The 22567-nt window shown below is 32.3% G+C and overlaps 1 protein-coding gene across 2 annotated transcripts in view; it reads left to right on the top strand.

The window, feature by feature from the left end:
- The window catches only part of LOC142353727 (trissin receptor-like), a 111906-nt gene that overhangs the window by 34373 nt on the left and 54966 nt on the right, over nt 1–22567 (top strand). For both annotated transcript variants that reach the window (XM_075406067.1, XM_075406068.1), the window contains exon 3: nt 4618–4739. In XM_075406067.1, the coding sequence (XP_075262182.1) occupies nt 4618–4739 (122 nt within the window). The remainder of the gene's footprint in view (nt 1–4617; nt 4740–22567) is intronic.

The following is a 22567-nucleotide window of genomic DNA, read 5'->3' as shown; positions in this document are numbered from 1 at the left end:
GGTTTGTACTACTCACATCAATTCTGTCAAAAAAAAATGGCATTTTTAAACCAAGTTTTTGTTTGGAGGAACTACACATAAACTTCCGCAGTTATGAATAGATATATTTATCAAATGCAATCAAATGTATCAAGGATTTTCTTGTTCTCCACTGGTTTGGAAGAATTTTTCAGTCTCACTGCGTCAAACTAAAAATAATTGAAAAAAGTTATATAGCTTGTTTGTTCATAATTTTAATAGCTAAAGTTGTTCCATATAGCAAATTTGAGTTTAAAATTCATGAAATCTCTCACAAATAATAATACGGTTTAAAAAACTTTTTTGAGAGTGTTTTGCATTCTATGTTCTTTCAGATTTCATAGAATGCAGATGCAAATCACAAAAATTTGAATCTTAACGCTGTTGTTATCATTTGAATTGACTAGAGGAGTTGCTCTTTTGTCGCATAGTAAGATATCGAATTTGAAAAAAAATTTAAAAAAAAATGGATTTGTAAACCATTTTAAACACAATCAATCGCCCATTTTGCGACAGAGGTTACATGTTTTTGTCTATAAACTTTCTCAAAGCAGATTCTAGGAATTAATAAACGCATCCTTCAATGAATAGGCAATTTTATATATTAAGAAATTATATCAATTTGCAGAACACACAAAAACGCTGGTGGGGCGTCATTTGGTTTTGGTGGTGATTACTACAAAAATTTCATCAAGCACCATTTAACGTTTACAACCCATTTTCTGGCACCTTTTGTAAATTTGCCAATCTTATTTTTGTGATTTTTTTCCTTTTTGATTTTTTTGTAGCAGATGTCCCCAGACACCAGCTATAGAGTCCTGCTTACTTCTTTAAATGTGAATTCCAAAAACTGAAACAATCCGGAACAGTTAAGAAATTGAAAAATTGTTTGGTTAGTGTTTTTTTTGTGTGAGCTGTTTTAGCCTTATCTGTATCAGATTTTGTTGGTAAAGCTGTCATGAATCTTATATTTATTGGTTGTATTGTTTTCCACTGTAATCCAAAACTGAACCAAATACAAGTTGTTCAACTTCATCAAATTAAATCTCATGTTTGTATTTGTCCACAACAACTGGTTATCGTTGTGAATAATGAAAGAAACAGATATAAAAATTTGCTCTCAAAAATTCTGTCTTTCTCAAATTGATCTGAAAGATTATTGCAACGTTGTTATATAAATAGTTGAAAAAGTGAACTTCCGTTGCTGTATTAAACTATCTATCCGCAAACTAATTTGACAAATTGGCGGTACAATTTATATTTTGAAAGAACTTTGTCTTCGAATAGTTTAATACTGCGAATAATAATATCTCTGTGTAAAATAACATCGACATCTTTTTCAGAACAAGTGAAAGTTGTTTAGACCTTTCGACCCAGTAATGAAAAGAATAAAAATCATTTTCATTATTCCAATTCAGCTAAAGCACCGCCGCAGACAGTTCAGAATGAAAATTAAATTCACTCGGAGACGAAGTTTAAGCTTCCTTTTTCTCCCCGCCAACAGATACAGCAAAAAAAACAATAGTTATTTTGTTATACTTCCAATATATTGTTCAAATTTGAATTTTCCTATCTAGTTAATAAGTTGGCTTTTTGACTGCACTTTTTTTACACGCTAACAAGTTAATCAATGTTTAATTCCACAAGTTAGTTCCCTATAGAATGTTAGCTTAAGCAGAGGTAATAAGGTAATAACTACAGACGTTAGTTATACAGTTAAATAGGAAGTATGCCCTAATTTTAGGAATCGCATTAGCAATCTGGCCGTTGTAATCTACCCTGAGCGTGATAAAAGTGATGATCCCTGGGGTAATAACGCGTGAACGAAACGAGAGTACCTTGGCATCTTTGGGGATAGTAAATCCCTAGTTAGAGATGGATTATAAATGGGTATTATGTTTTAATTGGGTTTGTGTCATTCAAAAGACCGCTCAAATGTAACCTTTGTGCTTTTTGACTTCTAAATTCTATAACAATCCTCCGCCGTCTCATCCACCCCCAACCGTCCCTTCCTCCACCTCAATTGACTAGCTACATGGGTTCGATTGATTGATTGGCTCTATGGGGGGGGGGCTTAAGAGATGGCAAATAGGAAAAACCCTCAATTGCGTAGAGGACTTCCCGACTAGACCCTAAATGAAGTTAAGAAGCGTCAAAGTCCATCACTGTTAATAATGGCCATTCTGTTACAAGTAGAACAAAAAGACACCTTAGCAGCGCAAATATACATGTTCAGTGTAATCGAATTGTTCATCATTAATCAGAAGAAATTATTTTCTTGAAAGTTACAAAAAAGCCAAAATGTCAGCTTGGATTTGTAGCGCTCAAATTATTATCAAAATGTAAAGTTTCAGTATAAAAGCAAAACTTTACATCTAAAACAAGTCACTATTGATAATTGTTTTAGGGTCGTTATGAAAGGAAATATTCCCCATAAGAAGAGCGGAACATAAGAAACTTTTCCATGCGGCAAAAATCATGCGAAATGTAAAAAAAACGTATGCATTGCTTCAAGTGTGATGACTGGTTTCACGTCGGTTGTACTGATTTGACGGAAGAAAACTTTAGGGCCCTAGAAAAAGCAATTGGTTTTCTTTGGGTCTGGGAAAATTGCTGAAGCAAAGTTATGACAACGCAAAAGGAAATTGATTTTCACCAAAAAAATGAGCACGTCAAAAACGATTCAAGTTCTCAAATTGATTTGTTCCGATAAGAATTTTCACAGATTATTAAAAATCTGGTCATTAATCTGCAATCGAAAAACAGAGCCCCAAGAGCAAACTAACACATCTCCAGATAGTAACAAAAGTGACCACTCCGAAACAATGCAAGAGGAGAATAAGCTAATAGGATTTGATTTATCGGAAAATCAGACCACAAATGAGGGTTCAAATAGTCACTCAAATAGACAGATAATGAAATTACAAACTAAGAGTTGACAAATCAATATTGTTTTTGAGAAAAGCATTACTAAGCACGAAAATTTTCTTCTTGGCAACAAAAGTAAAGATAATCTAAAAAAAAATCACTGGTTAAAAAAATTGCAATAGCGAACCACTGGAACTATCACTTTTTGTTGATAACGAACAACAAATTGGAGCAGGAAAAATTATTCGGCAAAATAAAATTTTACACAAGAAAGCATGTTTTTAAGAAAAACAACAGCTTGAGAGTCGATTCGAAATTTGGGGATTTTTAAAAATCAGTTGCTAAGAGATAACAATTAGTGAGTGAAAGTTGTATGATAAACAGCAAGCCATTGATCGGATGACAGAGGTGGATACTGTCTGTTCAAAGTTCCAAATTAAACAAACTAGACAGTTTTTTTAAAAAGTTTTTCATCTAGACAAAAAACGTTCTTTTCTCCTCTTGCAGTCTGTGATTCTTTTGCGTGACAATGACACTGCTTTAAGGGTTCTTGGACTATTTCTAAAGCCAAATTTAAGACTGTCCAGTTGTTGCATTCATCGATCTTTCTAGAGACTAAGCTGAAGACGTTCAGTCCCATTGCAGTTAAATTATTCATCTCTTCTGAAGCTCAACAGAAGACGGTCCAGCCCTATTACAGTCAAGTAATTGATCCTCTCCTTCAGTAGGGATTTTACATAAAAATTTAGCCTCTGTCTCGAGAATGTATAATGATCTACATATTTCGGGATTTTTCTGGTCGTGTTTTTAGTGCAGAGTGATCACTATGTCATTTTTGTATTTCTCTGGTACTCATTCTGTTCTTTTCTGAAGAATACGGAACTTTTGGGTCTTTATTTTGAGTATTCTTACACTCCAGAAGCATAATATATCGTTTTTCACGAATGTGTTATTCAGTTAATCGAGTTTCGAACAAACATTATTTTGTCTTATTCATTTGTCGATAAATCTTCAATTTTTCAAAGACTTTCTCTTTAATTTTTCTAAAAAGCGTATCGATTTCTGCTTATTGGAAGTTTTTCTCTGGTTTATATTTTTTTTCTCAATTAACTGTAGGTTTTTTTATTTCAGTGCTTCTGCGCCGACCATTAGAATTGATAAAATGAAACAAAAAAACTGAGCTACAGAAATATAATGAGATTGACTTAAAACCTCCCTTCTTTTGAATATAATGCCTTCAATACAATGTTCTGAAATGTCGATCTTGATTACGTCAATGGCAAGGTAAGTATGATATGAAAAAAAAAGTGTGTTGTTTTTTCTGTGGCTTTGACTGATAATAACTCAAAACGATCCTTCGAGGAGCTATATTATGTGATGGACTAACATTTAAGAAAGACAAATAATATTGTATGAGTTTATGTTTCTCAGAAAAGCTACCAGTACTACTCATAAGCTGATTCGTTCACAATTGAGTCTGAAAATGTCTTTTTACAGAACCGGGTCAACAGTCTGATTCTGGACTGTTCTTGGACTGACCTGATTCGCAGACTGATACATTGTCTTCTAAAGAAACTGATTCATAATCTAATTCATGCTCTTATCAGAGATTTCAAAAGAATTATGCAGATCCTGATTTCTGTCACTTAAGTGCTGATGTCATTTATGACATGTTGAACAAACAATTAATGCAACAAGTGTTGTTAAAAACGGTAGTGTATTGTGTTGAAGGAGTGGTGGCATTTCTGTGGCTCTCAACAGCATTCCTCACTCTGGGTTTCATCATGGGGTCAGAGGCATGTCACTCTGGACAGAGCTACTATTGCCATCTCACCCTCTGGCACGTCAATGAAGTACGTCACAATATCACTCTCAGCTATAGATACAGCACTAATTCTTCATCAACTGTTAATTACCTGAGCCGCAATTGCACAAGAAATCATGGGAGACATTCTTTGAATTTTATTTTCTTCCAAGATAAATTTGTGTCTTAGAAGACTTGTGAAACTTTCTAAATCTCCTTTTTTCTTAAACAAAATGCTTGTATATATCGTCAAAAACATGAACTCAGTTTTTTTAATCATCGCAAATAATAATCATTATTTCGAACATTATAATAATTATGACATTATAATCATTACAGTTCAAACATTATATACATACAGTCAAATTTAACAGTTCAAAGAGAGCCATAAATATTGTAACAATAAGAAAACTTATATTGCCAATTGAAACATAATAGAAGCACCTTTTATTTATTATTCTGTTGAAAATGACGGATGGGATTGATTCTGAGCTCAGTTGAGTTACGAATTTCGAGTTTTTAAGAAATGAAATGTCAAAAAGCTAGTGGTTACAGCTAGTGGTTATATTAGAAGAATTGAAGTAAAAAAAAACTCGATGGAGCTGTAAAATCAGTATTTTGGACATTTTGAATAATTCTACAATAGCGATTTGTTAATTTTATGTTGTCCAGTGTTGCTTTTGAATTTGTCAGTATGCTAAAAAAAATTCTCAAAATAGGATGTTTTGTGTTGTAATTCTTAGCTGTTTGACATTTACAAAAAAATAAATGGGAATTTTAAATTGCTCAAAACTAAATCACAGTTGTAGATTGCTTTTTGTTCCAACCCACTTTAGTGAGGGAGGAACTATATACTCAAATGGTTTTTTTTTGTTCAGACAATTTTGGCCGATCGATATAATCATCGTATAAAGCTGTGAGTGGTGTCATTAAAAAGCCAGTCCAGTGTGGAATATGGTAATAAAAAGATTTCTTTAATTTTGTTTTTTATAGGGAGTTATTGAGATTTAAAAATTTGTGAATATTAGACGTAATTCAGCTGTTTTTATTCACATTATCGGTATCTTTGACCTAAATTTCGTCAATTTTGCTCCAAAATTTGTTCCAATTGTTAACTGTAAAGTTATTGATTTTATCTCTAATAATAAAGGAGGGTTGCTGAATTGTTCGATCTGAGTTTTTTTTGGCTAGAATTTATATTAAATTTTTTCAAAAATCAGACTTTTTCGGGACCAAATTTTAGACCAAAACTGCTTTTTTAGCTCACTTACTTTAAATGTGCTGGAAGTAGATAAACTAAGACTGCGTGCGCAGTCTTTTTAAGCTGACAAACGAGCTAGTTACACTACTGCTGGCTTTGAGAGTCTTCTGGAGTTATAATTTTGCCAGTTTTTTACAAATATAAACTCGATGATTATACAAAGTGCATTTTTATTCTAAACAAACCGAAAAGATTTGTTAAAAAGTTAATCTATATCCCAACTATTTGAGCAAAGGAGTACTTTGATGGACGTGCAGCAAAATCTGGGCTGATCTTTATCTCACCATAGATCCTTACGATAAATAACTTTTCAGTTTTTAATGGGACGCGACCTTTTCAAAAATATTTCCGCTACGTAAATGTTATTTATGTAAACTAACCGAAAAGAATTTCAAATCAGGACTCAATTATTGACAAATTCTAGATACAATAAACAGGTCTCAACGAGATTATTTTACGGCTTCAGAGTTAACCTCATGGTTTTTATGGCCTGAGGCATTGTTTTCGTAAAATTATTATGGACTTCTTGAGCTTTGCTTTCTTTTGTTTTCTTTTTCGTAGCCCAATGACTTATTGTCCCCAATCAAAGCTCCAGTTATCTCGTAGAAGATATAAATGAACCTAGACTATTCATTGAGATGTTATCTAATGTCTGTTATGACTTTGAATATATTTGTTTTGAGAAAAGATCGGTTAATTTTTGTACGTTGCCACTACTTTGTCTTCTTTCTCTCAACTTCGGGCGCAACCTCAGTAAAAACATGCAGAAAAAACTTTACAGTGCGTTATAAATCAATTTCCGGAGCAATTTTACGTTCAACTTTGTTTTGATACTACGCGTTTTCATTTTGTTTTTAATTTTTGAGCATAATTGCACATTTTATGACTTCATTTTGTTTCCTTGTCGCATTATCACATTATTGACAAGTCGAATTGAAGGAAAGTAGTGAAAATACACGGCTTTAGTAAAAGGCGTATCTTGATTTTGTTATTTGTTTTTTTATATAGTTTATGCTTTTTGGGCTGAGACAGTTACCTCGCAAAGGTTAAAGGAATTTTTGTTTTTACGCATGTTTGTCTTTCTTTCTGTTGTTGCGCGCCATATACCCGAAAAGCATAATTCGTAATTGTTTCCCCAGGGCCTATAACTCAGCATGGTTATTAATCTCAGTTTTTAGCTGTTTGTTTTAATGACTTTCAAATTGAATATAAAAAAAAAATTTGCAACTGTATCCGTTTTGCTTTCTTTTTCCTAAACTCAAGAATTGAAGCGTTTTTGTGTAGTCTAAATTAACGTCTTGTATAGTGAAGATCAATTATCAATATATGAGTTCTATCAAGTTCATCAGTTTGAAGTAAATATAAATTTGGGTTTCAGAATCCGTTTTAAAACTTGACTTTATCAAGTTATAATCAGACTAGCTTCACTTCATCTAGATTATTGATCAAAAAACACGATTTATCATTCAAGGCCAATGTGCAGCTTCAATTGATTTTAACTGTTCCATCTCTTTGTTTAAATTCTCGTCAGAAATGTTTTTAACAAAACTGTTTCTCGTCAAGAAATCCCCTTGTTTTAAATAATTTTTACATTCTGTACTTTTTTACTAGTACAGAAGAAATTACTTCATGTTTCATGCAATTGACTAGTTTTTTATGAAACATTGCACAACATATTTTTGATCAAATGGGCTTATCGGGATATGTTATTTGTTTTTGTTACATAGTTTATGCTTTTTGGGCTGAGACATAAATATCTCGTAAAGTCTTATGGTTTTTTTGTTGCCTGTGTTTGTCTTTTTCGTTTTTGTACGCTGTATACCTGATAACAATGGATTGCTTCCCCAGAACGTATATCCCAGCCTAGTTAAAGACTTCAGCTTATAGCTGTTTGTTTTATTGACTTTCAAATTGAATAAAAAAAAGGTTTTCTTCCAACTGTTTTCTTTTTGCTTTCATTCTCGTAACTATGTAACTCAATTTCACTATTTCGAAGTCTAACTTACTTCTGTTGGTTCAAAGTTTTTTTGCACTTGGTCATACGTTGTGACTTAATGCTCCGACTTTTAATTTTATAAAATGATTTCGAGTTTTCTGTAGTCTTCAATTTTTGCGTTTCCTGTTTTTGTCATTTCTACATAGTCATTTCACGAGGAAGACTATTTGATGTTAAGATGAGGAGAAAGTGACAATTTACAGCTCTTTCAGGTAACATCTTATAATTATAGTGCCTTGAACAGTGTGATCTCGAACTCTTCTTTTTTTTTTCTTTATAGTTTTTGTGGGGTCTTGACTTAGTCTCCTTGGTAACCGGCCCAATCAGCTTCCTGAGGAATTGCAACTTAATCAATCGCTAATTGTTGAAATCCTAAAACAGTTATGACTTTTGAAAATATTTGTTTTCAAAAACATATTTATATTTTTGAGCTTCGTCCTTTTTTTAAATAGTTTTCGGTCAATTTTTGGCCCAGTCTCTGTAAACATAGGTCAAAGCCTGATACCAGTGAGCCATTTTTTAATCTCTATAAAACTTTTAGCTTCAGACAATTGTTTCTTGGCTTTGTTACCACTGTTACTATGAGGTTTCATAAAATGTTTGAAATTTTTTAATTTTTGTACATTTTAGAGGTTTTAGTTTTTTTTTAATTTATAACAGTAATCGTAGGTCCCATTGGCTAGGAAATTCTGCGCAGTTGAGCATTAGATAATGACATGTCTCAATTGCTTCCTATTGAGATATAAATGAACATTTTAGGGATTTCAGTTGATATCGATTTACATTAATAACGGTGAAAATATTTGTTTTCAAAATAGAAACGTATTCTCGATTTTCGCACCTGTTTGCTCTTTTTTGTCGACTTGTTAACCAGTCGCATTGAGGACAAACTCTATATTTTTTCTAATGAAGTATAGGATTAACACTTTCGTTTAGGTTTTATCTTATGCGAGTTTGATTTTGTTATGATTTTTCTATTACAGACATCGAGTTTTGATCGTAAATAATGTTTGTTGTTTTGATATTTATTGCTTTTCTTTCTCACATTCCTATCAACAATGTTCATTGGCCTTCTAAAGTGGCATTATTGTATTCCATTGCTTGTTTATTGAACGATATGTATGTTTTTGAAATTTTTCTATCTCTTCATCAGTTGGTAGCCAATTAAGTCAAGAATGTGGATGAGCCGGGTCGGAACCTTATGTGCGTACTCACATTACCGAGCATCCTTGTTTTCCTTATAAAACTAATTTTTGTTATGCAGTTATAAACCGTTTGAAAATGGCATGTATTTGAAAGTTTGTAAGAGTCCAAGAAGTTTTCTTTAATGTCTCCGTTGAAAAACACGTTTTGACTTTACCGCTCAAAATTGCGTAAAAAAATGTGGAAAATGGTGAGCATAATACTATTCTCGTACAATTGATAAATAAGGAGCGCAGCAATGTGCATTCACTCATAATTTTCATCCCCACTAATCTACAATTTTGGCTTATCTGTCTCACGAATCTCATACTGATCAAAAAAACAATGCTCGGTTGAAAAAAATGATGTTACCTCAAATCACTAAATGATATAAACATTTTCAAATTAGCGGCCAATGAGAGCTGCCAGTAATGATACTTCGAGACAAGACAAAGAAAAGCAATGTTCAAAGTCAAAAAATAATACCAGTTTTTCAACCAATAAAATTCAAATGTAACAAGGCGGCTCGTTAATGTGCGTTCGCCCATGATGTTCCGACCCGAGCTCATCTACATTTTTGACTTAATTGTCAACCAAATGAAGAGATAACAAAAATAGATGTTTGAATTTAAAAAAATGCTACATTTTAAGTTAATTAAACACACTAAATTCTGCATCGTTGAAATAGCAATCATAGGTTTCATTCATATGACATCAATAACTCATCACAATAAGTCGTATGGCAAAGAAAAATACATCAAAACCACGAAATTTTTGAGACAACCCATAGTATCAAAGTCAAAAAATTATACAGCTTTCAACGGAAGGCATTTAATACGCTAAATTATGCCTAGATGATGTGACGACTAGGATGTTTGTCATTCAAAATTTATCAATAAGACATTACAACAAGTCATTAACTATGAAAACAACAACAAAATCAGGCAAAATCCAAAAGTTCGGTAGAAAATTGAGAGAAGAAAGTGTCGAAGCTATTTAAACCATAAGTTTTTTTCTCTGAAAACTTCTTCAGCGATCCATTGAACGTCTTCACTAAGCCAATGGGAGCTATCAATATTAGGGTAATGTAATACGATTTCAAAACCAAAATTACTAAAAAAAAAATACAAAAATTATAAAAATTATGAAAACTCGTGAACCGAAGTCAAAAAAACCAATAGTTAGAAGACAAAACCGCTAACTAGAAAAAAAGCGGTTCTGTCATTACCGAGACTGACTTACAGTCCACGAAAATAAGCTTAAGATTGATTTATGTTCAAAAAAAATAAAACGAAATATTTTTAAAGTCTTAACAGCCATTAAACTCAAATGCTTTCACAGGAATTCAATGAATACGCTCAGCTATGCCACGATCTGAATACAAGGATGTTTATGATGCCTTGGTAATCAATAAGACATCACAATATGTCTTATGACTATGAAAAAAAAACAACAAAAACAGGCAAAATCCAAAAGTTCGGTAGAAAATTGAGAGAAGAAAGTGTCGAAGCTATTTAAACCATAAGCTTTTTTCTCTGAAAACTTTTTCAACGATACAAGGAACGTCTTCACTAAGCCAATGGGAGCTATGAATATTAGGATAATGTAATACGATTTCAAAAGGAACCAAAATTACTAAAAAAAAATCCAAAAATTATAAAAATTATGAAAACTCGTGAACCGAAGTCAAAAAAACCAATAATTAGAAGTCAAACAAACCCGCTAACTAGAAAAAAAGCGGTTCTGTCATTGCCGAGACTGACTTATAGTCCGCGAAAATAAGCTTAGGATTGATTTATGTTCAAAAAAAATAAAAAATTAATTTTAAAGTCTTAACAGCCATTAAACTCAAAAGCTTTCACAGGAATTCAATGAATACGCTCAGCTATGCCACAATGTGAATACAAGGATTTTTATGATGCCTAGGTAATCAATAAGACATCACAATATGTCTTATGACTATGAAAAAAAAAACAACAAATACAGGCAAAAACCAAAATTTCTTCAGAAAAATGGGAGAAGAAAGAGTTGAAGCCATTTAAACCATATTTTTTTCTCAGAAATCTTTATCTATGATCCTTTGGACGTCTTAACTAAAAGAAGAAGTAGCCATCAATAATAGGATGACGTGATAAGATTTCAAAATGAACCAATAAAACGAAATGTGCAAAAAAATTTTTAAAAACCTTGAAATCTTGTGGCATTGAAGACGTATAACCAATAGTTATTTGATAAAGCCGCCAATGAGATTAACTTATGTTGCAGTGGTATGAAGGAGTTCAATCCTGTTTTTACTGAGACGAACTTAGAGTTCACAAAAATAAGTTTCTGATTTACTAATTTTAAAAAACTTTCGAAAATTTATTTTCAAAGTCTTAACAGCCGTTAGCTGTCCACTCACAGCACTAGATAGGTTCACTTAAAGCTCATTAGCAAATCTATTGCACCTTTAGTCAACAAGTGTATGCCATAGGATTATAAAACTATAGTAAAACCTCAAAAAATAAATCAAAATTTCATTTGAAATTACGAAATTTGAGATACGAGTCCAAAAAAAACATGAGCGATCCCTTCGAAACAAATTTTTTGTTCATTGGGCTTCATTTGATCGTAAAAGAGGTTTGTCATTAACGGAACTTCGATATTAAAAGTGTCTATTAGTCTCTAGGTGACTTGAAAAAACAAAAAAATTGCAAAATTTTCTAAAAAAAAGAGCTCCCAAACCTAATTCGATTTTTTTTATATATTAAACTTCCCTCTAAGACTAGAACTAGACTTTATTATCTCCTTTCGTCTATTAAAAAACCTAAAATTGATTTAATTTTTGGCGTGAAATCTAGTTTTGAACTAAATTTTTCGTAGAAAAAACGTTAATTCGAACGAAAATTACGGTAAAAGTGAACAAAAGTGAACCAAATATCCAGTGTTCACATGAAACTTTAAACCTCGATAACTCCTCGAAAAAAACGAAATTCAAAAAAATCTTTTTAATTTCGAATTCTACGCTGGACGAGCTTTTTAATGATACCACGCACATTTCTCTACGATGAATATATCGGTCGGCCAAAATTCACGGAACAAAAAAAACCCATTTGAGTATATAGTTCCTCCCCCCCACAAGTGGGGTCGGAACAATAACAACCATCAAGCCAGTCATTAGTCAGACTAAGTGTAAGGACAAGAAAATAACAATTTATACAGGGAAAACGATAAAAACTCGTAAAAAATATAGGAAAACACAGTGTGTTGAAGCCACTAAAACCATAAGCTATCAATTGGAACAATTTTATTAATATTCACAACAGCCAGTATAGATAGAATAAAACTAATAGATAGTTCAATGTTGGCTTTGAAAAAAAATGATGTGAATCCAAAAATTTTTGGAAAAAATTATTTCCAAGTCATTCAAATCATTAGCTATGAAATGAAACCATTAAATGGCGTCACGCATATCTTTATAGGAAGCAATTGAGATGTGTCTTTAATTTCAATATGTCATACGACAACAAAAAAAACGATAAATACAGATAAAAATGTAAAATTTGGGAGACATTACATATTTCGTTTGAGCTTTCATTAGGTTGATAGTTGAACGTGATAGTTTAACGATACACCCTATTAATGTGTAATGCAAATTTTAAACTATTGGAGACAACAACGGTTAACAATTCTTTTGTGCAAATTCACTCACTTCTGAAGCTGGTTGCCTTTATTGTATCTTATTATGCATTATAAAAGTGAACTCTATTTACTTATATTTATTTATTTTTTTATTTAGAGATTAAAAGGTAAAAGCACGTTTTTTGATAAATTTCATTATAGAGAAATTTGAGTCGATTTGTTTAGTTTGTTCTGAATTTACGAGAATTACGTGTAACTTTAGCACCTTGCACCTATTTGTACTGTTTTTTGCTCCTCGTGGCATCATTTACCAAGTTAAGTTTTCCATGCATAGCTAACCTACAGTTTACTTCGAGAAAACTGAACATTTGTGATCTTTCAACTTTCTAATAATTAATATATATTTTCAATAGTTTCTCAGTGGATGATAAATGTGTTATTTAGGTTTTGCATTTGGATTTTCTCCATTTTAGTTTCAAGGTCGAGAGAAAATTATCTCAAGTAAAATGTACTCGAAAGAAGTTCAGAACCGACACTTTTTAAGTGCTTACTTCAGTTGTTTAAAATTGCCGACCTTTAAAGAATTTCTCAGCTCAGTTCCCTTTTTTCATCTCTACAAAGAAAACTGGTATACTTTTTCTCGCTCTCTTCTTTTCCTCATTATACGAGCAAAAGTTCTCCTAATTACGGGAAAAAACGGAGAGAAAAAATATCAAAATATATCCTCTAAAAAGAAACACTATCAGTAATCTTTGTTGTTTACTTTGATATCAATTTCCTCAGTGAAGGAAAAGAAGCTGATGATAATTAAGCTGATAATGAAAGTTTTCACAATTAAGGATAAAACTCCTGCGTGAACAAACAAAACTTTCCTTTAACATCAATGGTTTCACATCCATTCCATTTAGCAAGACTTTTCCTGTAGTTTTCAAGGATATAATAGGTCAAAAAAACCGGTTCTTGTTTTCCACGTGTTTTGTGTTTCATATTGGAGTACTTTGATGGTTCGAAGCAATTTCATCAATCGCCGATATCAAATTCAAGTCTCAAACTTTGATTCGTAAAATTTGATCACAAAATCTTCAAAGCTATGAATTGATGTTTTTAACAATGTATTACGAGCTATTGTATTATTGAGCTAAATTAAATTACTTTTAATGTAGACGGATTGATCTCAGTTTGAAGAAAAATAGATCTACTTAGCAGATGAAAAAGAGATTATATTTGCGCAATTTTAAATTTCAGCTGTTTGTTTTTCATCAGAAAACAACAAAAACACACATTTCAATTCAAAAGCAACTCCTATTAATTGTTTCTCATGCTTAGAATGATCAAAAATTCTTTCAACAAGGTTTCCGAAGGAATTTTTGCAGCGCACGAAATGAAAAATTTTAAGGGCTCCAATATATATTTCATCAATATTTTAACAAGCTGAATACATCAATGTTAACTTGTAAAATGTAAACCTCGAGGGAGAATTTTCATCCAAAATCCAATACAGTTGAGAAAAGAAAGCGGTACGTCATTACGACGCAGAGGTATACCCAAAAATTTCAGCCTTAGTAAAATTGGCTCGAAAATTAGATATATACAATGAACGAAATTAGGAGACATCCTTTGTATCTTACTTTTCGCAAAAGGAGTTCCACCAATTTTGCGAAATAAAAGAACATTCGGTGCGAAAAGTAGGTTACAAATCTTGTAGCACGTTTCCGCTCAATTTAAATATCAACTATTCGCGCGCATTTTGAGCATGCAATAAGCACTTTAATAAAGATTTAATTGAAGCTTTCAAAGCTTTAAACTGCTTCAAATATATGCAACACAAAAATTGATTTTTTTCCGAAAAATCCCTCGCACTTCAAAGGCTTTGTATATCAATGTGGGCTGACCGATTTTAATAAGTAACAATAAATAGCACTAATAAGTAGTAATAAGTAGTAATAAAGTACTATAAGTAGTAATAAAGTAGTAATAAAATACTACTAGTAGTAATAAGCTAGGCTTAATTAAATAAGTAGTAATTAAATTAGGCTTAATTGTGGATTATATGCGAAATCGAGCTACATTGCGTACGAAAAATCGATATATAAATGAAGCAGATGCGTGATACAAGCCGTGCGAGAAATAGGTTATAAAGTTTGTACTTGTATTTCGCGGTTAGGATTAGGACACTTTTGCGAACACGGGATTCTAATTTCCCTTCCATTTTGCCGGTTTCTGCTAAAGTAGCTATTTTCCGCAATTTTGTTCCACTTTCATTGTATGAACATAGTAAAAACGAACACGAGATACACGCATCGGGCATATATGCTCGTGACAATTTGGGTGTACCTCTGCGTCGTAATGGTGGGGTTGGTAGTTTATGCTAACTTTGCAATAGCTTTGAAAAATCCAAATTTGATAATTTTTACACCAAAAGTTTTCATTTTCACTGGCAAGATAATCACGTCAAGCTCCTGAAAACTTTTTAACTTTTAATTGAAACTACTGTGCGCTCTATATAAATTTTCATTATATATCCGCAAGATACACATCGTGAAACAGAGGTCAGATATACAGATTTTGGCTGATTCTGTTTTCCACTTGTCAGCTATGCTGGTTTTGAAACTTATCTTAACATTTATACTCATCCCATTTCCTAAATTCTACGCCCGAAAATATAAATTTTAAATATAGCAGAAATCAACTCATACTATTCAATATTGGGTAATCGCTATAGCTCCTATAGCCCTAAAGTCGGACATAGCTGCAATGAGTCGAGCGTGGTCTTTTCGTAGTTCTACCTGGCCGAGCATTGTCTTTTCATAAGTCTGTACTTAAACCTGGGCTGCTTTTTGTTTCAAAAAAATCTATCTAATATTTGACCACATGTTAACGTGTCCGTGAAAGTTAATGTAATGGGTTGTCATAGAGAACTATTTCACCCTTTTCTCAAAAGAAGCAAAGAAAATCAATGTTGTGTGTTGGCGCATGATGTTCTTACCCTTCAAATAAGAAAAATGTATAAGTTATGAATTAAAACTTTCCTTTTCCTTGAGAGGTGTCATTTTATTTGCAAAATGTTTTTAATTTTTTAATAGTCATCAATTTATTTCAGGTACTTTGAACGTGTCCTCATGTTAACAACTCTACGAAATTGACATAAGAGACAATAAAAGATAACTTGTCAGTCATGCTAGTAACAAACCTACTGAATTTGATTTTTTGTTGGGGGCTTCACATTACCAATTTAAAAATCTCAATTATATTAACTTGTCCATTGTAACACACCCGATCGGTTGCATGAAATTAGACTTCACTGATGTTCATGAAGTTAACTAAAAAAAGGGAGCGCGATTCCATTTGAATTGCTTCGTTTGGCACGCATTTAATTTAAGTTTTTGTGGGTGGCCGCAAGGATTAGTATTAGTCCCAACAGACTTTAGACACAATGACGACAATTAGTTAGAACAAAGTGAACAATCACTGGGCCTCTAAAACTGACGTCTTTGGGTTTCTCCTTCTCTATTTTTTGCTTTGGCTTAAACTTTTTGACTCTCTTCCTCTTGAATAATTTTGCTGGAGGACCGTTGCTATAATGCACGTCGAAAATTAGCAGAACCATCACTTCAACTTTTTTGTGAAATAAAAAACATGAAAACAAAAACCTGAAATGCAATCCAAAGAACCCGATTGAAACAATCAAAGCGTTGACATGCAGTTTTATTGAGCATTAAGGGCCAACAAAATTAAGAGGTTACAAAAATAGTTCTCAAGTTCGAGAAAGATGTTAACATTTAAAAGTTAGGCGCTTTAAAATCAGATTATAAGACACCACACTTTCCGCTCAGAGAGGCACGAGCCAAAAAATTGACATCTACGAAAACACTGGAATAACATATCAGAGAGGCAGAAGTCATGAATATACCCAAAAAACCGCTGTGCGCTCAAAACAAGGTTAAATCACCACTTGAAAGAAAAAAAATTAAAACTGCCGTATAATATTTTCAGAAAACTTGATGAAATTAGCAGAATTAACTACAAAAGTTAGTAAAGGCCGCATAGTAAATGTCCTTTTATGCTTTTATGCAGCTAGTATCTTACGAAAAACAAAACTACAAAGTTTGAAAGAGTTTCAGTGGCCTTTAGAGTGGACAAGGCGGCTCGGTAATGTGCAATGGCACATAAGGTTCCGACCCCGCCCATCCACAATTTTGGCATAATTGTCTACCAAATGAGGAACAGATAGAAAAACCCAAAAATTATTTTTTGCGAATCCCAAAAAAGCCCAAGTCTTTTTCAAAAAATTCTGTATGAACGATAAGATAACCTCCAAAACAAATAACTCAGTGGAGTAAAAATTGATGCATTAGATTGCTGTAATATGTCAATATTAAGAAAGCGAGTCAAAACGAACAGCAAAATCAAACAACAACAACAACAAACATTAATTATATCAAAAAATTTATGTCCCTCTTAAAAACTAAATTTAATAACAAAGTCAACATACCGTCAGATAAACCTGAAACTAAACAAAAATAACTTATAAATCACCAGAAAACATATGCGACGAGTCCATAAAAAGGTTTGGTAACAATTATACAAAAAAGAACAAAAACAGAAAAGTAAAAAAAATTAACTTATTTTTTTGAAACAATTAACTTCAAAGTAATAAATACCATTAGGAATAAATTAATATTACCACAAATTTGCGATTACCACTGCTTCTATAGAAGGGCATTAGGACCTGACCTTATTCATTTTTTAGAGCGGCTAAAAAGAACAACAAAGAACAAACAAAATTTCAATTGAAACTTGCCAGAAAACGCTGTCAAAACCGTCAAGCCAAATTTTGACACTCAAAATATATTTGATTGCGCCTTCTTCAAACAGCTATAATGTAGTACGTGGCCATTCATTAGTAAGACTGGGTAACAAGTAGACAAAAAGCGAAGTGCTAAAGTATGTAATACTTTTAATTTTTTTTCGAAACAAAATTACATTCAATGTCATGAAAGGCATTAATTTTAAAAAGAGCTATTTAAATATCGTCGTTTTTTCATGAAAAAGAAACTCTCGAGACCTGTAATTATCCAGAATATTTCTTGCATCTACAAAAAGAACGTCAAATTTGACAAAAATCAAATTAATTTAATTTTTTTTTGTGAAAAAGCGGTGTCGAAGCCAGTAAGGTCATAACAAAATCTTTAAAAAAAAGATTTTGGGACACCAATCCCTTTTATTCCCTTGACACCCATAATGTCATATTTGACATGTATTCAACTAACGAGATTAGGTAACAAAAAGAAACATAAAAAGAACAAAAATGCGAAGTTAAAAAAGTTTTTTTTTTAATTTTGGAAAACGATGGGTTTGAAAGTCATAAAAGCCATCAGCTATCTGCTAATATCAGAATATCGGTTTTTCTATTCTTCCATGAAAAGCCAATGAAAGCTATCACTATACAGGAAATTTCATACGACCGAAACGACAAAGTATAAATGACAGTTCAGACAAAATTAAAAAATTCAATTGATTTCTTCAAGAAAGAGGCGTCGAGGCCATTAAAACGATGATTTATATCTTTCAGGATTTTAATATGTTCAATTGTGCTTTAATTTGAATGCTAATAAGGTGACATGAGAACTGTCAATAATGTGATATTGTGACAAAATTAAAAAACGTGAAAAACTGGCAAATATCAAAACAAACAAAAATCTAAAATCTTGTAGTATCAAAGCCAGAAAACAATAATTTCAGGCTTAAAACTGCAACCGAGAATAAATTTTAACGCAGTAGAAAGAAGAAGCAGTCTTTTTTGCTGACACTAAGCTGGAAGTTGAACAAATTAAGAAAAAAATAGAGGAAAAGTTAATTAAGCCATTATTTATTGAAAAGTCAATTATTTTTAAAAAAGAAACGACCATAAACTTTCAATTAAAAAACTAAATGCATTAGCTTGGAGCTGTTTAGCAAGCGAATTGGTTGGACCTATCACTCCTGAGCTTTGATTTGATATGTTCTGTTCTTTATTATTAAAAAAAAGTCTTTTTTTTTTAAAAAAAAAAGACCGACTGATTACAACCCGATTTTTTTTGGATTGTAACAGTCCAAGAATGGCCCAAAACTACCCCTGTTAATACTTTTTGTCCGTTAAGAACAATTGATTTTTCGAATGTTGTAGATATAGATAATTTCTGAGTTGAAACTCAAAATAAATTTTGCATTTTTGATAATCAACGAGTAAAGTTAGCAAAAAACGGCAAAGTTTTAAGTACAAGGCACTCTCTGCGGACTCTGAGGTAGAAATAGCCCCCCTCTGAGTCTACAAAGATTGTATGAGTGTTGTTTGGGGGTGTACTGTAGGCAAATTTAATCAGAGTGGACTAAAGTAGCTTATTTCGTGCTGTTGTTGATGAAAAAGGCTAAATTTTGAAACGTTTATCCAGATTTTTTGACCAAAAAATTAAATCAAAACAATCAAAAATGCTTGTTCGTCTTCAAAAATAAAATCAACGACTCTATTCTTAAAAATTATAACAAATTTTAGCAAAATTGACGAAAATTTAGGCAAAAATTCCGGAAAATGTGAATAAAAACAACGTGAATTCACTCTTCTTTTCTCAGAAGTTTAAGCCTCGATAACTCCCTGTAGAAAACGAAAATTAAAAAAATCTTTTTAATTCCATATTCTACGCTGGACGAGCTTTCTAATGATACCAGTCTCAACTCTCTACGATGAATATATCGAGCGGCGAAGATTCACGGAACAAAAAAAAACCCAGTTGAGTATATAGTTCCTCTCCCCTCAAGAGGGTCGGAACAAAAAGAGTAGTTAATTACACATTTCGCTACATTTTTGTGTAAACTTTACACATTACACATTACCAATACATATACCTCAACAATCAGACATGAACAAAACATAAAGTTTTCACAAGACGCCTGCTAATGACTAACATTAGTGTAAGATGCACTTGACAAAAAACTCAAATAACGGCCAGAAAATGGTGGAAAACAGCCTAATTGAAAAATTAATGAAACAGCTGTTCAAAGGGCTCAAAAAATTCAAAAAGTAATTTTCACTCAGAATTTACGACTTCTCTGAAAGTGAACCACACCAAGCACTTGAAACACTATCAGAACCAGGTAAGAGACTGTAATGCAACTATGATCCTCTGGGTGTTACCTGTTTGGATGCTCGAGTTCCAGGATAGAATATCTCAACACATCTTACGAAAAAGAACACAGATACAATGAGTAATCTTAAGATTGAAATAATTAAGAGCGCAATAATAGATATTTTTGAAAACTGATTGCGTGAAAATGAGGAAGAAAAGTGAGTAATTTTACAAACTTTGAACATCGATTTTTCTTCGAGAACTTAAAAATCTCGGAAACAATCGAGCGCCTTCCAATGATACCACTATTTTGTAGCTCTGCAAAAGATACCGGTCGGCAAAAATTGGACTATAAAATAATTAGGGCTAGTATAAATTTCCTAATCCCCATTTCTTATTTACCAGCAAGCACAACTACAACTACCAACAGTTTTTGGTGCAACTTTTTGAACCAAATATTGTTGATGAAAATGGATTGTCATTTGAAACCTCGACAATCAGCTATGCCATGGAGCAGAGCACCAGATACTACTCGGAACTATTTCAATGTTTTATTGAAGTGAGCGAAAACAACATCGAAAAAACTGTTTAAAGTTGCAAGCTTCAGTTTGATTCAGTTATTTGGGTTTAAAGCTGTGTCAGATTCAGAGGACATCTATTTGAGATTTGAGTTAACTCTATTTTGCAAGAGGAATTTTTATAAGAACAAAAATATAATCTTAAAGCAAACGCGTTAAATGATGGAGAAAGCATTTTACATGTGAACGTTTAATGAATGTCAAGTCACCTTTAATCTAGAAGTTTGATGGAATAGAGAAATTGACTGCACCCAATGAACTTATCAAGGCGCCAGCGTGACTGGCAAATATATTTCATGAAGAATTTGCTACTGTTTAGTTGATTAGAGAGACAAAAAATCGGCAAAAATGCTAAGACTGCGCTAATAGTGAAGCGAAAGCTACATTGAAATTTTGACAAAATGTCAAAGTGTTCTTCATTTGCAATTTTAAATAAAAAATACCTATGTGAAGCTAATGAAGGTATTAAATTCATGGCCTTCTGGTTTTCTAAAAGAACAAATAAAAGTGAAATGTTCCGCTTAAACTTTTACCGTCAAAAACATGTACTATCAGATAAAGTGGTTTCTGAGAGAATCGAATTGTTTGGTTATAAAGCAGTTTTGGTAGACTTATAATTAACTCCAACACTATTTTAACTAAACCATCATGCCCTTTAAATGTTCCCGCCATTAAGGCAAAAGTTTCTGTTCAATATATCGCGAAACCGGCGAAGACTCATCGAACGTTTGTATTAGGAATTTTTGTTCCGACCCCACTTGTGGGGGGGGGGGGACTATATACTCAAATGGATTTCTTTGTTCAGTGAATTTTGGCCGATTCATATATTAATCGTACAGAAATGTGAGTGGTATCATTGAAAAGCTCGTCCAGCGTAGAACTCAAAATTAAAGAGATTATTTTCAATTTCGTTTTTCGAGGAGTTATCGAGGTTGAAACTTTTGTGTGAACACGGGATATTTGGCATGACTTTGTTCAGTTTTAGAGTAATTTTTGGTTCAAATTCAGATTTTTTTAAATAAAAACATTAATTAAAAATTATATTTCACGCTTCAAAAGGAAACAATTTTGTGTTGCCAAAAGTCGAAAGGCAGTAAAATGGCTAGTTCTGGTCTCATAGTGAAGTTTATTATCAAAAAAAAAAAATTAATTCAATTTGAGGGCTGGTTTTTATAGGAAACTTTTCAGATTTTATTTTGTTATTTAGTCGCTTAGAGAAGAGTCACTTTTCATATCAAGGTTCCGTTAATGACAAACCTCATTTACAGTAAAATGATGCCGAATGAACAAAAAATTCGTTTTCAAGGAATCGCTCATGTTTTTTTGGCTTCGACTCTGACTTTTCGTAATTTTTATGAAATTTTGATGTTCTTTTTGAGGTTTTACCAAATTTTTGGAGTCCTATCGCATAGATTCTTTGACTAAAAGTGCAATAGTTTTCGTAATGAGCATTAGGTGAACCCATCTAGTGCTTTGTGTGAAAAGCTAATGGCTGTTAAAAATTTAAATATAATTTTTCGAAAACTTTATTTGGACAATAACCAGCTTTAAATTTATTTTCGTGAACTGTAAGTCAACCTCAGTAATGACAGGACCCCAACATTTCTACTGCAATCAGAATAGATCTTGTTAGCGGTTTAATCTGCTAATAATTGGTTTTATGACTTCCATGCCACGAGCTTTCATGTTTTTTTTTTTAATTTTGGATTTTTTTTCGTAATTTTGGTTCCCTTCGAAATCCTATTACACTATGCTAATATTGATAGTTCCTATTGGCTTAAAGAACACGTTTAATGGATCATAGATAAAGTTTTCAGAGAAAAACTTGTTGTTTATATGGCTTCGTCACTTTCATCTCGTACTTTTCTACTGAATTTTTGGTTTTTTCCATTATTTTTTTTTCGTAGTCAAAAGACCTATTTTGATGTGAAATTTTTCATAGTAGTCGATATTTGTGTTTCTTTTTCTCTTCTTTTACCACAGTAACAGATCCCAAAGAATTTCGAATGTGGCCCAAGTCTTTCAATATAATTTAATTTGAATAAGTTTAAAGGGCAAATGAAATCAAAATACATAATATTAAGGAAATGGCTGATAAATTTAACAGCTTCAAAAATTTGTGTCCTCGCAAATAGT

This window comes from Convolutriloba macropyga, chromosome 14 (assembly GCF_964194025.1).
Source record: "Convolutriloba macropyga chromosome 14, txConMacr16.3, whole genome shotgun sequence".
NCBI lineage: Eukaryota > Metazoa > Xenacoelomorpha > Acoela > Convolutidae > Convolutriloba > Convolutriloba macropyga.
This window is presented reverse-complemented; position numbering and strand designations above follow the sequence as displayed.